The sequence below is a fragment of the Oreochromis aureus genome, linkage group 19 (genome assembly GCF_013358895.1).
Source record: "Oreochromis aureus strain Israel breed Guangdong linkage group 19, ZZ_aureus, whole genome shotgun sequence".
NCBI classification, from domain to species: domain Eukaryota; kingdom Metazoa; phylum Chordata; class Actinopteri; order Cichliformes; family Cichlidae; genus Oreochromis; species Oreochromis aureus.
Window position 1 is genome coordinate 3,368,586 of NC_052960.1, and position 17,590 is coordinate 3,386,175.

Sequence of the window (17,590 nt, forward strand, 5' to 3'; positions counted from 1 at the left end):
AGCAACATTGCACTAGACCATGTCGGTTCACTGGAGATCTGCTCAGGCTTCTCCATCTGCTCCCTCTGCCTGCCTCAGCAGCCAGCTGCACCACCCGCGTGTGTGTGCGTGTGTGTGTGTGTGCGCGTGTGTGCGCATGTGTGTGTGTGTGTGTGTGTGTGTGGGAGAGAGACGGCAAAGATAGGTACATCCGTGTTTTATTATTTGATTTATTTGTGTACATAGTGTGCTCACATCTCCATACACCATGTGCCCTTCTAACTACTGTGTTACCTTCCAGGAACTGTTGCTATGCGAATTGCAGTCAATTTGTTGTCAAGCACAGTCGCGGGGTTTTTCCCCCCCCCCTCCCTTTTTACGTCTCCACAGAGGAAGTTCTTTGGGGCTTTGGTGTAGCAGCTGTTTGGTTCACATCTTTTCAGCATCAAGCCTCAAATCCCTCCCCCTACGCACCCAGAGGTCTGCTTGATGGAAACATCCACATACTGTCTACATTGCCCCACACAATACTGTTTCACATGGCAGGGCCAGCGTCTCACAGCCAAGTGTGTGTGCGCTGAATGGGATTAGCCTTTGCATGGCTTTACCCAAGTTGCTCCACTCTGAATAAGAGGCGCCCTCCTCTACATACATTAGGCATATGTTCTACCCCCTTACCTTTGCTCAGATTATACACTATACAGGTGTGTTTGTCTGTGTACTCAGATATGTATATGTGGCTAAGCATGCGTGTTTGTGGTGGGAGCTGAGCACAAGGATAAAGTCTTAATTAAATCAAACAGTGTAAACCTGTTCAGTGGCTGTAATCAACTGCCCCAGTGCGCCTTATCTAGCACTGCCAACGGATGCTCTGCCATCTGTTATGTAGATCGATACACTCACACATCACAGAAGAAATGGATTAGTGGCTATAAAGACCCTCTCCCTTTTCTCCCTCTCTCCCCCTTTTTGCCTTATGATGTAAATAGACCATATATTCCCCATTCACGTTCTCCTGCATCGTGCACAGTCATGACAGACATCGCTGCATATTTTCTTACGAGACATCACCATTCTAGTACTATGAGTGGGTGGGGGTGGGGTGTAAATATACACCGAATATCAATATTTAATAAAATGAATTAAAATCCATCCTCAGATAACCTTAGCTAAGCAAACTTTTAATTAAATTGGTTCCACTGAAAAACGTCCAACACTAGACACACTTCAGCGGGATTTATGGTCCAGCAGAGGAAGCGTGTTTGCTGTCCGCTCCAGTCTGGGGACTGCCCGACTGCCTGCAGAGAGCTCTGGTGTCAAATGGAGGCAGTGTACAAAGTTTGGGGTACAACCGGTCTGTGGGCCACTCTTACTTGTACTGCTGATGGTCCATTAGGCAGCTGCAGAGGAGAGCAAAGTTAAAACATGCAAAGAGCTGAAGTAAATCTGAGTGTTAAAAACAAGAGGCTCCACTGCAGCCACTGTCTGTGCTCCCATTCCCAGGAACGCCGCTGTCACTCTGCTCTCTATTCCAGCCCACTTGTCAACATTTAAAAGACACTTTCATCAGCGGTGCTCAGTCAGGATCTTGGAGGACTGCACAGGAGCACATGTTGCATTTCCCTCTGTTCAAACTCAAATGTGTAGACGGACACATTAGCAGGACCATAAGTTATGCTTTATCTTGACAAAGTTGTCTCCAAATTCAAAGCATGTTAATGGTTCAGTCGCACAGCGACCTCCTTTTTCTGCAACCAGTTGCAATTTGTGGTGACTAAATGGTTGCCTGGAGTGAGGTTGGTGTTGCTCACTCACTCGCTAGTTGCCTGACAGGAGGCAACCTTCCTGCAAACAGTTGCAGTCTGATTTAGACTGACCCCAGTCACTACCGTAAATCACTACACTGTTTATGTAGACAGATTACTAACATGTTGCCATCAGTATGAATGAGTCAATGAGCAAAACTTGAGGAGTCTTGACTCAACTGGCTGCCAGCTGCCTGTAATATGGTTATACTGGAGCAGGAAGGTTGCTGAGCACAAATGTAATAGTTAAATATCAATTTATGTTAAATGAGAACTTCTGTCTACGTAGACGGCAATAAACGTGATTTTCAACAATTTATTGCAGTTAATTGCTGTGTTGTAAGAAATATAATACGGTTGGCATGTAGTTGCCGACTGGAGTCTCTTATCTTATCGAATTAAACAGGTATCGACAAAGTTTGACTTTGAGGACATAATTTGCAGTTTGAAAAGGGTGACAGATTGCAGTAATGTTGTTAGTTAAGTGTAGTAATATTATGGTACCGTGGGGTGTCTGTACCTCTACAAAGTACTGTAGCAAAACAACTCATGCATGCCAAATAATCACTACATTTTTACTCTTCCGCTCTCGTTCCTCAGGTGCTGCACTGCTGTGTGGCTGGATCTAACCTGCACACCCAGCAGAGCCACTATCTGCTCACCCTGTCTGACTTGTCCAGTGACTATGACCTCATGCTGGGTCAGGTTAAGAGCTTCGAGCCACCCCCGTCACAGGCAACCACCACGGACTTTGGCAACCTACTCACTGTGGCTGAGGGTAAGGGCAGGAAAATGTCATTTTCTAAGAGCATCTGAATCTGTTTTGAGAAAGATCGCACTGCACAAAAAGGTGATTTAGTGTTAATTGTTGTATAGTATGTGTTGGTATGTACGTAGGTTTACATATGAGGGCAGTTGGTACTTGATGCCAGCTGCTGCGTCGTAAGCGGTGATGACAATCCCTTTTAATGTTTTGGATACTGCTTCCAGCTCTATATATTATAGTTCCTATATTATAGCTCCTAGAATATGGAGCCAAACTCTCTACCCTGTCTGCCGCCACCCTCCCACCCCCACAAAAAATCATCCAAAACAGGTTACAGGTAAAAGCAAACTCTAAGTAGGCCATCCATTTGGAGCCTCTCCATTAAATGTCAATATCTTATTAAAAGTATGAAAAGGAAATCAACCATCACAGGGAATGGAATGTTCACATTAGTACTCAGCCCAAAGAGAAGACCCATTATGGGGTTTAGATTTTTAAAAAAAAATCTTTTTTGTGACCTTGTGATTCCATTAGGCAATATATTCCTCTTTCTCTCTCGTGTCCTCAACTTCTAAAAAGTCCTCAAAGCCCAAATACACAATGTGAATGTCTACTGAAACAATGTAAGAAATTCAAACAGAAGCTTTTGTCTAGAAAATTTCATCACACCTCTGCTTTTTTTCTTTTCTTTTTTTTTTGGTGCACAGCTGCACAGAGTCTTGGTTGAAATAACAAAACACTATCAAAAGGGCAAACCAAAGAGTGCCGGCCTAGTTATATTCATGCCCTCACCTCATATTGATCAAGTCACATCAAAGGGCCAGTGCATCTCTAATGCAGCTTGGCCTGCTTTCTAAAGAGCTTTCTCCACTTTGATGGGGGATGATGGTATTGATAGCACTGTCACAATGCAAGAGTGCATCTTCTTGTTTTTCCCACATCACTGCAGAATAAAGCACGGCATGCCTTTCACTTGGGAGTAAAAACCTGTACATTTACATAAATGCAATCTGCAAAGTACAGTTCTATTCAGCAGTGTGCAAAGATGGTGGTTCTCATTAGCACTTGGCCAGTCTCAATGGTTGTCCATTGTAAGAAGACTCAATGGCCTTTTCAAAGTTGTCTCTTATGATTAGATGCTACCTACTTAGAGGTGTGCTAGCTAAGCTATTGTGAGAAATGAATAAAGTAGCCCTATTAGTAATCATGAATCAGATTTGGTTTTGTGTAAAAGGAGCTAATAAAGAGTGTAACATGTCGACACACAAATGTGGAGCTTTTTAAATATTGTTAAGAAAGTCTACATTGAACATATTATAAAAGACAGCCCTGTGTGCAGCCGTATTCTAAACCCATTGGTCATTTTTACTATTGATCCATGTGTTACACTTTCTTGCTTGTATTTTTCATCAGAGATGGTCTCCGTGTTTTCATCCTTCCCATCGTTTTTCTCCCACCAGAAAAGCGTCGCCGCAACATGGAGCTGATCCCGCTGACGGCACGGATGGTCATGACACACCTTGTGAACCATTTGGGCCATCATCCCCTGAGCGGCGGCCCCGCTCTCCTCCACAGCCTCGTGAGCGAAAATCATGACAACCCATACGTGGAGTCGTCCGAGCTGTCCTCCGAGGTCTTTAAAAGCCCCAACCTGCAGCTTTTTGTCTTCAACGACAGCACACTGGTGTCCTACCTGCAGATCCCTGCCGAGACTCCCACCGTCGGACAGCCCCTTCACACTTCCTCCCAAGTGCGCATCATTGTCCGGGACATCTCGGGCAAGTACTCGTGGGATGGTGCCATCCTCTACTGCACCGCCCATGAAGACTTTGATGTGGGAGCCTTTAAACCAGTTGACCCTTCCCTTTCTGCAGCCACTGCAGTCAACCACAGCAGAAACCCACCCCCCTCCCCAGTAGCACTGCACAAGCGTCATTGCTCAGGCTCCGATTGCCTCTCCAACTCTTGCGAGGAGGATGAGTTTGATGTTCTCGATAAGCTTTTGGAGGACCTCGGACACAGCAGCCCAGAATGTCTTCCCCAGCCACGACTTAAGCTTAACCAGCCGGCCGCGTCACCCCACGGAATGAACCTTGAGCAAGAGAACGCCATCCTGGAAGCCATTCATCGTCAGACTCAGCAGGAGGAGGAGCAAGTGAGGAGGTGGGAGGCTGATGTAAGCTTTCGGGCTGACTGCCAGAGGGAACCATCCCACCAGGAACCAAAAGCTCCTTTTTACTTCTGCCGGCTGCTGCTTAATGATCTTGGCATGAACTCTTGGGATCGCAGGTATTACAGACAGACTGAAAATAGCCTGATCTTTACTGAAAGAAACAAATAGAGGAAAGTGGGATTTTAAGAGAAGTCAGACAACGGTCTGTTACTTATTGGTCACTAGTCTAAAAACAACACATTAAATGCAGGCAATCAGAGAGAAAGAACAAGACACATCCTCTTGTTAAGTCTGACACCAAGTCACTTTCTTCATCTTCAAAGTAACTCAGCTGTTGGCTTGTTACTCAAAGAGAGAGAGAGGATGAATTTAAAGGCACATTGGAGTCCGCAGTGTCTTAATCTCCTCTCCACAGGATAAGAGTGCCCAGCTGTTTTCACTAAGGTCTAGCTTGCAGAGCCTCATCTTTGCTGTTCTGCCCCGTAAATTAAAAGCTTACACCTCTTAATGGTGACGGTGTAACGTGCACACAACAAGAGGAGATTGTGGCTTGCACCTGTGCCTATTTTTTTTTTTTTGGTCCTTGGTCATCAGATCTGCAAAACAAAACTTTGGTTTAACACTTATTTTCTTTGTGATGATTTAAGCCGCTGATGGCGATTTTAGTTTTAGATTAAAATCATCATGTCTAATCTAATCAAGACTTGTTGTTGTTCAACAGGAAAAGCTTCCATTTGCTGAAGAAAAACTCTAAACTCTTACGGGAACTGAAGAACTTGGACTCCAGGCAGTGGTAAAGTTCACCTGGGAGTTTTGTATCATCTTGTGATGATTTGTTGCCTGTAATGTATTGTGTTTTCCTGATCGCTCATAAACATGTTTCTGAATGAGTAAAATTAACTCTTAGCATGTCCTGCGAGCGCTCCGGTTTTCCAAGACGGCAGTATGTGCTCCCTTCCTCCTCCATGAATTTCCTAATCTGTGCCAACTCCTGCTGAGCACAGCCCTGGAAGTCTCCCTCCATCACTCTCGCCGTCCTGTTCTTATCGTTCTTACTGGACTCTCGAAGTCCAATCAATAAGTGCTCTACACATTGCTAATGACAGGAGGTTATTAAAGAATGCCCTCAGGAGTGGACCGTTTTCTCCCAGACGGTAGACTTGGTTGGACAATAACAACCTGTGCGCAATCATGCAAAGTCTCCTAAATGTACTCCAGCACAATGTACTGCCATGGCAACAGGGAAAGTAGGATGGGGGGGCTTTGCTGCCATTCTTCTTTTTTTTTTTTTTTTTTTTTTTTTTTTTTTTAAACATGATTTTAAAGCTGATGGAGAGATAGCAGACGGGTTTTTGGAGATAAACATTTTTTTCCCATCTGTGCTTGAGATTTTTATTCAGCAATTCAGTTACACAATTTACCTTGATTAGCAAGATGTAGTCCAAGCATTTCATCCAGAGTAGCTCAAGTAGTTAAAGGCTTTTCAAGTTCTGTTACAACTGTTAAACTGGTTTGTGTAGCTGTTGTTCTTTTAATGCTGGCTGCTTTTTATTTTTGTTGTTTTTCTGTAGCCGAGAGACGCACAAGATTGCTGTGTTCTACATTGGAGAAGGCCAAGAAGACAAGTGCTCCATTTTATCTAACAGTGCAGGAAGCCAGGACTATGAAGACTTTGTATCTGGACTGGGATGGGAGGTGCAAACCACAGCTTTAAATCAAATCTTTGCATTCATATTTGCACAAAGTTGTACAGCCGCAATCAGAAAAGAGTAACTTGTGCTTGTATGTTTCAGGTGGACCTAGCCACGCACTGTGGCTTTATGGGCGGACTCCAGAGGAATGGCAGCACAGGTCTAACGGCTCCTTATTATGCTACCTCCACTGTGGAAGTCATTTTCCACGTCTCAACGCGTATGCCATCTGATTCTGATGACTGCCTCACCAAAAAGGTAAAAAATCCCCATCAGCTTTGTTTTTTAAGCTTGTATTGACTATTCGCACATCTGGATTGTCTGTATTGAATTACTTGCACACCTTAAGTTCTAAGTGCGTTAGAAAAAGAAGAATGTACTGCAGTGAAATGGCTACACAGCCATGCCTGCCCAGAGCAGTATGTTGTTGCAGCCTTCAGCTCTGTGTTAAGCTGTGATCAGGAGGTGTGACTCCAGAGTGTGGGCATTGATTAGTGACCCTGGCCAGGAAGGCCTGAGGAGTAGAGAATCGCAGGCGCGTGAGTGAAGAGAGGGCATGTGCTGCTGTGGTAATGACTATGATTCTGCTAGCCCCTGCCCCCCTCCCTGTGTGCTGTGACCAGGGCCTGGATTCAGCCATTAGCTCTCCCTGCTAGGGCAGGCGCCGGCCGGATGCCGGCAGGATCCTTTTATCCAATTCCTGCTGCCGCCACAGGAGCGATCGATTTGGTTCTGCAGTGGGATTCTGAGCTGTAGTGCAGCAGTAGCAGTTAACAGAAAGAAATGAGCCGCAAGGCCCCTGCCCGTGCTGCCAATCTTCTCATACAGTACCCTGCTGAGGAGGGAAATTCATCAGGCTCTCCTCATATCCAACCACACTCCAGCCCTCAACAGACATCCCCCTCTCCATTTCACAAATAATCGCCTACTCATTCCAAACCCATCCTGGAACTGTGTTTAGTGGCCACAGAAATTAGTCTGAGGAAAGATTTTGTCTTGGTTTGTCCAGAGTGTGGCGCTGGAGGGGTGGCTGTGCCCAAAGCGGCGTGTGCTGCCACTCTGCTCTCATTCAGTTTCACCAGGAACTTCTGTAATTGCTCGTGCTCACCTCGCACAGATCTCCACACCAGCTACAGGTCCGAGAGAAATTTGCAGGCTGGGCCGCTTGCTCCGATGTTTCAGAAAACGATGGGAAGGTAAAGAGAAGAGAAAGTGGTATGAAAAAATTGGAATGAGAAACAAGCTTTGTCTGTGTCTAAGTACGATGTTTCTCTGTCAATTTAAAAATAACACTTTTAGTCCAGCAGTCACCCACTTTACTTGCTGTAACCATAGAGGCATACTGTAGGGGAGAGACGGATGGGGTAGCTCTCGCTGAGTAGATTGCCTGTTTGAAGCTGATGGAAGGGGGGGAAAGCCAAACCTAAAAGAAAAGAGGGAAAACCATGAATTCCTCAATCCAATTGTGGGTTTTAAGGCACTGCAGGCTGTAGCAGCAGCAGCTGGCTTCAGTAATGCATTTATAGAAATGACCTGCAGGGTTGGGGTCAGGCCATGTGGACGATGTGGATGTGTGTGTGAAAGCGAGGGAGATGGACGGGTGCCTTAGCCGTCCCAGTTACCCTCAGGCGCTACATCTTAACTAGGTTGCTGCAGGTTGTTTTCATTAGGATGCTCTTGTCTTCTGGATCCTTTGGGTGGCAGTTTCCATGTATGTGAACCCCACTTGGGTGGAAGGTCAAAGTGGGCTAATTGGACAAGAGCCTTTGACTTGAATCACATTTTATTAAGGAAGTCTCAAACATTTGGATGTGATTAACAAGGGGATAAATGGGTTGACGCAGAAGATGATTGACTAGAGCATAAGCATCCTCATTAAACTTGTCATTCAGCTAATCCAAATGCTAATATCTTAACCCAAATTAACATCCCACTGCTGATTGTCTGCAGCAAATGCATATTCAACATTTTCTCTGAAATTGTCCCAGTGACTGACCTGGCTGGTACCTGCTGATCCTTGGACAGACAGACTGAACTGGCGAGCTCCAGTAATCAGCATGCCGTGGATTTGTTTAAGATTAGCGTATTACCATAATTAAGGGCTTATAATAGAATGTGCTAATTGCATTTTTGGTGGCGAGGGCATGTTTCTTAATGGCTCATTAGGCCAACAGTACATTGGCAGATGTTTTCTTCTGAGTAGAGACTCACTTTTCAGTGTCCATGATACTCTGAAAAATGGAAGGACTGCTTGATTCGACATCACTGGACCACCAGCTAATAAATGATCTACACTTGTCAGAGAATGTAATGTTGCTACTCCCATCTATTTTACTTTGAAAAGGGGAAAGCTGTTTACCTTTTTTCTTCTTTTTTTTAAACTAGCATCGGTCAATTTCCTGTCATTTAAGCAAATCTTCTTGTCCTGCCCAGTTTCATTTGTGGTTGTGAACAGAGTGGAAATGGGAAGCAATTTAACCTCTGATGGGGTAGGTTAATTGGATTTGAATTATTTCGTTTTAAAATGCTCAATTTTGTCCATTTTATGTTTGCAATTTGAATTTGTAATGAAAAAGCTATAAAAGGAGACTAAACCAGAGCCAGGCTACGATTTAGACCATTGTTTTCAAACAAAGTTTGCGATCACCTGCTCCAGAAGAAACGGTTGCTCCCAAGATGCACTAGAAAATAATATTGTCAGTCATCCTCTTCTAAAAAATCTTTTGAACCTCAGTCCGCTCCTCGGTCTCCTGGAGGCAGTGTGGGTTTTAAGTGCAGAGCGGATAAAACCCAGTTAGAAGCCCTAATCCATCCAAATTTGTGTTCCTGTCATCATCCCCAAAGCAGTGAAAATTACATTCGCTCACTAAGCTGTTGATTAGACTAATTTTGTTTGTTTGGCAGCTGCGTCACCTGGGAAACGATGAGGTGCACATAGTGTGGTCCGAGCACACCAGGGACTACCGGCGCGGCATCATCCCAACTGACTTTGGAGATGTGCTGATAGTCATCTACCCAATGAAGAAACACATGTATTTCATCCAGATCATGAAGAAACCACAGGTGACTGGCTGTGCCGAGTGGAATATTTAGGATATAGACCACTGCAGATGTTTTGACTCTTTAGGTGTAATGATCATTTAGTGGAGGTTTACTGTCATGTCTTAAGGGCACCTAAACAAAGTGAGCCATTGTTAATTCTACCTGTACTTTCCCTGCTGTAACAAGTCCGCATACAGCATGGCACTGCATTAATTTCCTGTGTTCATTAGATAATGTAGACCCTCGTCCTTCTGTTCTGTTCAGACTTTGCTCTGAATTTCATACCTTCTTTCCCTTGTTGTGGTTTCTGTCTGAAGGCTCTCAGGTCTCTCCTCCAGCGGTGCATTATTACCCACACTGTGGGTATGTGCTTTCAGAGATGGTTACTGGCCTTTGTTGGCTTGCTTTCATCTTGGTTACTCCATAGTGCTGCACTCGATGTGTGGCCTCCTCGAGGACCGTGAAATTACTTTGTCCAAGATGACTGGATTCAGATGTTCAGATGTATCCACACATTATTAAAATGCATAGTGCAAAATTCTTAAAGCACTAGTTTTCTTTCCAGTAAGTTATCTTGAGAGAGATAATCAGGAAATTGATGATGTAAATTATGTTGTAGTCTAAGCCTAACCTGAAGAAACACGTTATGTTCTTATTCTTCCATTGTTTTTATAACAATAGAAGGAGGGAAAATTCATTCAGACTGAATTTGTTTCATTCATTGTCTTCCAGTGTGAACGATCATAGTGCCAATTTATTGCCATCTCTGTTTGCATCATAGTCATTGCACTAATGGAGCGCTGGTTTTGTCCGTGTAAACAGAAAGCTAGCGAGGCCATCCTCGTCATAGAAAGCTCCACGTTTTGACTTCGTCGAATGTCAAAATTCAACGCAGGAGTTCACTAGATGCAAAACTTTATTCACTGCTGAGAGCACATTAGTTATCAAAAAGAAATTTAAATCATTTTCCTGGAACTGAATTGCTGTTAAGAAAACCCACAAAACTGCTTTTATCATTTATGAGTCACACACTAGTCGACTTCCCTCCATACATTTTCCTCAGTGCTACTCCAGGCCCACTCGTGTTCATGGAGGGCCTATTCTGGATAACCTCTGAAAACACTAACCCTTTGTGCAGGAAGCTTTCATTTCAGTTTTTTTGTCAGGGAGCTGTACAAAGAGGAATTGGAATGAAGTTGAAAAACTACAGTCGTTAAAGATCATAATTTTAAAAATGAGTTTCTGCCACAGGAAGCCTTTATCAGTGGGTGAAGGTCAGAAGAAGAGCTACCGCTGCAGTGCCGAGCCCAATCGTAAAAAAATAAAAAGTTTTATCGGAAATTTCCTCTAAATCAAAAAAACATGTAAAACCATCTACTCATATGTCTGATACTGGAGTATTTATAGTATAACTTCAGGTTTCAATCACACAGTTTAGCTCATTGGTCTGTATCGCTGATGTTATACAATATTTTATTGTTTAATTTGACTGGTTGAGTGCCAAGTTGAGGACAGCAGGGCCTTTTGGAAAGACTTTGACGTTCACGTCAACTTCCAGGTCAGTGACTATTGAGCGTCAGTGATTAAGGGCCCCCTTCCAATATGCATGAATAGACGCGTACACACACACACTATTCTTGAAATTCATTCTGCCCCTTTGTATTAAATAGCTCAATATGAGGGCATTGTATACTATTGATTGTCATTTTAATTTCATTTACCTAACATTGATTCGCATAAGATATGTGTGGTTGTCATGCAGAGTTAGGCAAAATCCAATTTCAACTTGAACCCTTCCCCTAAACAGATGGTGGAGGGTTTTTTTGTTTTGTTTTTTAAACAAAAAACATGTCTCTTAAGTACTAAAATTTGAGTTTTATTATCGACTTGTCTAATTTCTTTGTGTCTTTCTTGACTTCCTCAGGTTCCCTTCTTTGGCCCTCTGTTTAATGGCGCTATCGTCACTGGGACACTGCTGCCAAGTTTAGTACGGGCTACCTGTATCAATGCCAGCAGAGCTGTCAAGTCCCGGCTGACTCTCTACCAGAGCTTGTATCCTTTTTTTCTCAAGGCTTCTGCGTTATTTCCTCTCTCATACAGCTCCTCAGACGAGTGCAACACTTTTAAAAGATGAGGCAGTGGTTACTCAGAGAGCTCAGACTGCTAAGTTTATTAGCAACGATTTTGAAATATTTCAATTAGATGTAGATAAAACATCACCGAGATTAAATTTCCACCATGACAAGCCACCACATTTGAGTGAATTCACTGGGACATGTGGTGTGCTTTCCATGTTAGCCAAAGTACACAGCTGAGTGCAGACACTGATCTTTATGAGCTACCTGATTTACATACAACTATTAGGCCGAGGCTGTTTCACAGCCTGGAGCAACACGGGAGGCTGCGGGGCTGTTTTGGGTAAGAGAACAGATAATGTGTCATCATCTATCACTACCGTTTTATGGCGGACGAGAAGAACCAAAATAAAAGCCCCATCAACAAATGTATACAAGTGCATACACTCACACTCTCACACACTGCTCTCATCCCTACACCCATCCACCCAACTGTGTGCCGTTAAGAGCCTGACTCCAGCTGTAGTTGTCAGTTGGTTTAAAGAGAGTGTAATTACCAGTGGAGATGAATTAGCATGTGAATACCAGCAGCACAGAGTCGAGGGAGGGGTGGGAGGGTGAGATGGATGGGGGGGGGGGGCAGAGTTGGGATGGCCCCTGGAGGGGGAAACCTGATCTCCCTTAACGTCCCGCTCCTACTCGGACAGCGTGTGCGCCACCACCTCACCAGAATCACACTGCCCCTCTGGCAGTTGCTATAGAAACCTCTCCCAAGGAGGTTTAATTTGGATGGAAGACTTTGGATTGAAGATGTATGCATAATTTCAAAACTTGTTTTCAGACTCTGTGTGGATGACTATTACTTACAAAGGGCTTTTGGCCTGTCATCGTGCTGCACTGCTCACAGTGTAGGGTGTGTGCAAGTATGTGTGTGTCTGCATGCATTTCACAGTGCATCACATAGCTTGGCCCCCCCAACCCAATATCGGGCCTTGTCTGAGAGTCCCCGGGGGTATCCTGAGTGACAGATGTCTGTTACCCGACGCCAAGTGAATTAGCCCAGTGTGATTCTCAGTGCCAGAGGGGGCCGTCCACAGGCCTGCCTGGCTCTGGAAGCCTGAGGGAGTGGGGAAGCCGAGGGGTTTTTTTATTTTGTTTTTTTTTTTAAGGGGGGGGGAGGCGGTGCTGCGGCAGTAGGAGGCGCGTACTGGGACACTAAAGCCTCACCTGGCATTCCTTAGCAGAGAATCAGTTCAGCACAAAGGCATGATCTATGAGTCGAGATAAGCGCTGCCTCTGGAGTTCTGGCACTGATGGGCTGCCAGGCCTCGCACACTCCACCAGAGGAGATGAATGAAAGTGCCAGGCGGAGCGCACGGCCAAAATGAGTATCTCCATGTCTGCCTAGCCAGAGAGCTCGTGAGCACAGTGGCAAAACTATAAGCTAATGAATGTTTGGTGCTGTATGAAAAGTGATAACTTGAGATTTGATATTTTAAGAGAACATCAGAGCGCACTGGCGCAACGTCCAGCAGTGGTTCTGATCGTAAAAGAAATGGCGCGTTGGTAGCCAGGTGGAGTTACTCTTTCAGATGCTTTGATTTCAACATTGCTTTTACTGTTACACCACTCCAGGCTTTTGCATTTTTCCCTCTCCGGTCGTTTCAGTTCTGCCATCTTCTCAGGATATTGCAGCCCTTTATCTTTCACAGGTTGGAACAATGACCTGAAACTCTTTTTTTGATGAAAATCCTCATCCTTAGTTTACCCCTTCACAATGTCTTTACAATTCACAGCCTGCTCTCTGCCTGTGAGGCCACTCTCCAAGGTAATTAGTTGAATATTTCTTCAAAGAGAAGCTATATAACCCCTGTGTGTCCAGATAAAAGGCCAGTATGGCTCTGCAGCCCCCTCTCTCACTCCGTCACAGGGATCTAGAGGACTCCAGCAGTCTGCTGCAACGCTCACAGAATCTCTCGAGCTAATAGGATTTGATATTGAAAAATGACCACCAGCAACATTTTCTGAAAATACACACAGATGGGCTACAGGAGTGTTTTTCAAAAGGATACTACCTCTTGGCAGCTTTCTGTCTTTCTCATATGGCTTCGCTCTCTCGTCCTTTTTCTGCCCACATGATTTTGTCAAATCTGTGCAGTTGCATATGCCTTCTCGTGTCACGTACAGCCATCGGTGTCATTTGCGATTTGTGTCATTTTCTTCTGCCAGGACACAACCTTGGCCTCATAGGCATCATATCACAAGCCTCTCACAGACAACTCATAATGTATCATTTATTATTTATATGGCTGATAGGAAATGCAGCTGGTCTGGCTTTGTGTTCTAAGTGTATTGTTGGCCATTCGCGGCTGCATTTTGAATACTTGAGACCACAAAATGTTCAATCAAAAACAACTTTGAATTAAATGTAACCACATTTGTTTTTACAGATTTCTCTGAAACATGGATGTTAATCGGGCCCGCGCTTGCAAATGTAAGAAGCTTAAAACCAAAAACAGCTGTTAGTTTGTTAGTGACACATGGACCAAACCTGCCACTGCACTGTCTCGCTGTCTGCTGCCATTCACTGTATGAGAAAGGTCCTTCATACTGTCAGTATAGAATAATGTCGTCATCCAGAAGGTGGGATTCATTTCACTCTTCAACAAGCACTTGAGTTTGATGTGCCGTCCATCACCCTTTGTGATGGGGGTATTGTTAAAGGTAAAGTGTGTGTGTGTGTGTTTGTGTGGGGTGATGGCAAGTTACTAATAGGTGAGACAATGCAAAACTGACCTTGATTCAGAGGCATAGCCTTCCTACTGGACAGAATCAATAGCTTTTGCACACTGCCCTTAGTCCCCATCCTTTGCTCTGACACACAAGTAAACACACACACAGATCCATCTCCAGGCAGCGATCAATAACCATAATCTGTTTCTGCCCATCGCCAGTCATGCGAGCCAGGCTTTTAGGTAGCGTGTGTGTGTGCAGCAGCAGAAAGAGGAGAGGAAGGCTTGATCCTTTCAGTGGAACCCAAAAAGCTGCTTAACTCTGTCATGTTCCCTCACAGGCTCATGTGAGCATATCTGCAGTCCCCCAGCTCGAAACAAGATGTACATCTTTGCAACGGATGTATGCTGGAAACATAATGGATATGATATTCTGCATGTACTCCTTTTGTATGCCGTTTCTGCATCCCCAGACGCCGTCATAATTAGTACAGTTGCCGCATTGACCGTGACACATTCTCACACCCTTTCTGAGCAAGTTATTGTCCCGGTCTCATCGCGTCTTTGTCTCACGCCAGCATGTTCTTTTGTATACTGTAAGATTCTTCACCTAGCGGAGATGAAAGTGCGCCTGTATGCATGATAGGGTGTCATGAATAGGATCTGCCATGTTAGTGTTGTCTCCCATGAATTATTTAGCATCGTTGATAGGTCTAATTTGCCAGCTGTTGTGCCATAACTGTTGGCAGACTGATGGATAATACTCAGCAGTCTATATCACTATGGAGCACAGTGCTTGACTGGGCACAGTGAGACGCCAAGCTAGTCATTATAAGCTGGATTCATGTAATGGTCTGAGCTGATGTGAGTATAGCCAACTTCCTGTTCACTGGAAGCGGGGCTGACCAACTGAAAGTAATTTGTAATCTGCAGTAACTTTTGTAGCGGGAGTTGGACAGCTTGACTTGTTGCATGATTTATGATAAGTGATTGTCAGCATATTGTTTTTACTGGATGCAAACCGTGTAGTCGGAGGTGGTTGGCCACTGTTGGATGAGAAGGTAGCTGGAGTTGGGTGAGGGGCGAGGGGCTAGTTCGGACTTGAAGTGTCCCTGCTTGGAGTTGGCAGGGCTAAGTTTGGGCGGAGGCTGGCATTGGCTTTGATAGGGTGGTTGAGAGTTTACACATTATTTCAGGGGGCTGCAAAGAGAGGAGGGGGCTCTCCCCAACTGAATGTTTTAACCTAATCCCATTATCAGTGTAGCGCACTGCCTCCCATCTCTTCCCCCTTCTTATCCCTGCTCCCTCCCACTCCTCTCTCCAGCTGACCAGCTGTTCCTGCCGGGACTCACGACAATGTCCGATGTGTTCAGATCACTGAGTACCCCCCTCCTAATAAACACACACACACACAAATGAACAGAGCGCAGTCCATGCACGACCAAAGCAATTGCCAAGCCCATTGCTGGAGCCGAGAAGGCCTAGAGGAGGAGGAGGAGGGTGTTGGTTGGGGAAGAAGGGGAGTAGCTTTGGGGGTTTGGAGGGGGCAAGCACAGGCCTGTCAAACAGAGAGCCCTGACTCAGGAGGCAGCCCAGCTCGGATGGCATATGGCGTCTAGCTTCATACAACATGCAAAAGTATTCTCTCCCTTCACCCCCTCTCATCTACTCCCCCTCCCTTTCTCCCTCTCCCTGCTGCTAATGCAGAATGACTCATAGCATTACTCATTTTTTTTCTGCACCCCCAACACACATTAGTTCCTCCTCCTCTTGCCACCCAGCCTGTAACAAAAGGCGTACACTGTGCGGCACCCACACCCTGAAAGCCCTGGGGGCCTAGCACAGCCTACACCCTGGGGCCTGAGCTTCATGGGGGCCGCCCCCTTTTAAACACAGGTAGAGCAGGCATGGAACCAGACGGCCAACAGCAGGGCCCCAGAGCCCCGCCTGTCAGAGCGTACACACACTGCTGGTGTCAGAACTGCTGTGCCTGTTGGTGTATATCAGTTTGTGTTTGTATATACAGCTAGCTTTGCACTGTTGTGCTTTAGGGGCTTTAAAATCATCATGCTTGGTGTCCTGCATGTGTTCATCTTTGTGTCTCCCTGCAGCCTTTGTGACATCTTGCTGGTGTCACTGATATTTTTCCACATTTTTATTGACATTTAATTACTGTATATAAAAGTCTATTTCTTATTTGGATATTTTCAGTTGCTTTCATTTATTTAGTTTTTTGCACAGTGTTTACAAGATAAAAAGCCGTGGTGTTTTCTGTTATCAGTTGTGGAAAACTGCCTAGTGTAACCCAAAGAATGTCATGCTCTGTATTTTTAAACTTGAACCCCCACCCTCATGCCCTCCTCCCCCCTCTGTCTGTTATGCGTTCGTGTCTGACATCTGTCTGTTAGCGGCAAAGTGAGAGCCGGTTTTGTGTGGGATCACCTTCCCTGTCTCTTTTCCAACTGGGCGTTGTGGAATGGGTTAGGAATGCCAAAAAGGCCATTACAGTTGTGTGAAGGATTCTGTGCACTTTTTGGCAGCTCTTTGGACTAAATTAGTATTATTTTCTGGTCAATATATTTGAATTCCAGTACAAGGGATTTTTCCTTGTGTGATATATAAAAAGTACCACATTCTGAAGGTCAGATGGTGCAAGAAAAACTGTGTATTTGAAATTATTTGACTATTAGATAGCTGGAAAATGATTTGAAGTCTGTTTCTTTGCTTTTTGTAAATATCTTTCGACTGCTGTGTGCTTCTATAGAAAAGCCTCCCGGTTCTCCTAATGTGCTTAATGGCACAAATTCCCACAGATTGACCCATCAAAGAGGATAGCATGGTTCTCAGCCCTCTTATTATAGTTTAGTCCTACATGATCAAGCATATGCAAAGTCCTCATCTCAAATAGGCTACTAATATGTAAGGGAATGACTGTAAGCCTCCCCCCAGCCAAAAAGAAGTGCAAATATTCTCACAAAATATCACGCATAGAAACATTGATGCAATCACCGTCTCACTAATAACTTGCAGGATGCGTAGTCAGGATGCCGTGACCCCGGTGTCATGATTGGACCTATTACGGGCTGCACTGAGACATGTTCATTGTGATTGATGTGTGGCGCTGCTAGCTCGGGTGTAAAAACCTGTGTCTGCTTTATGTGATTAGCATCCAGCTAGCCATTCCATCTGTTACCCCTAGCCCTGTTTAATTAATGAACTTTCTTTTTCCACCCCACAGCCAGGCACTGCAACACTAAAGCAAAAGCTGTTAGTCCTCTCAGGTTATCCAAATGGATGACTGTTCTTACCACCCCGCTCCCCCCCACT

The 17,590-nt window shown here is 44.8% G+C and overlaps 1 protein-coding gene across 3 annotated transcripts in view; it reads left to right on the forward strand.

Annotated features, from left to right (window-relative positions):
- The window catches only part of ralgapa2 (Ral GTPase activating protein catalytic subunit alpha 2), a 99,056-nt gene that overhangs the window by 61,362 nt on the left and 20,104 nt on the right, over nt 1–17,590 (forward strand). For all 3 annotated transcript variants that reach the window (XM_039603125.1, XM_031728077.2, XM_031728076.2), the window contains 7 exons: nt 2,385–2,562; nt 4,011–4,839; nt 5,445–5,516; nt 6,295–6,418; nt 6,517–6,672; nt 9,319–9,477; nt 11,381–11,508. In XM_039603125.1, the coding sequence (XP_039459059.1) occupies nt 2,385–2,562; nt 4,011–4,839; nt 5,445–5,516; nt 6,295–6,418; nt 6,517–6,672; nt 9,319–9,477; nt 11,381–11,508 (1,646 nt within the window). The remainder of the gene's footprint in view (nt 1–2,384; nt 2,563–4,010; nt 4,840–5,444; nt 5,517–6,294; nt 6,419–6,516; nt 6,673–9,318; nt 9,478–11,380; nt 11,509–17,590) is intronic.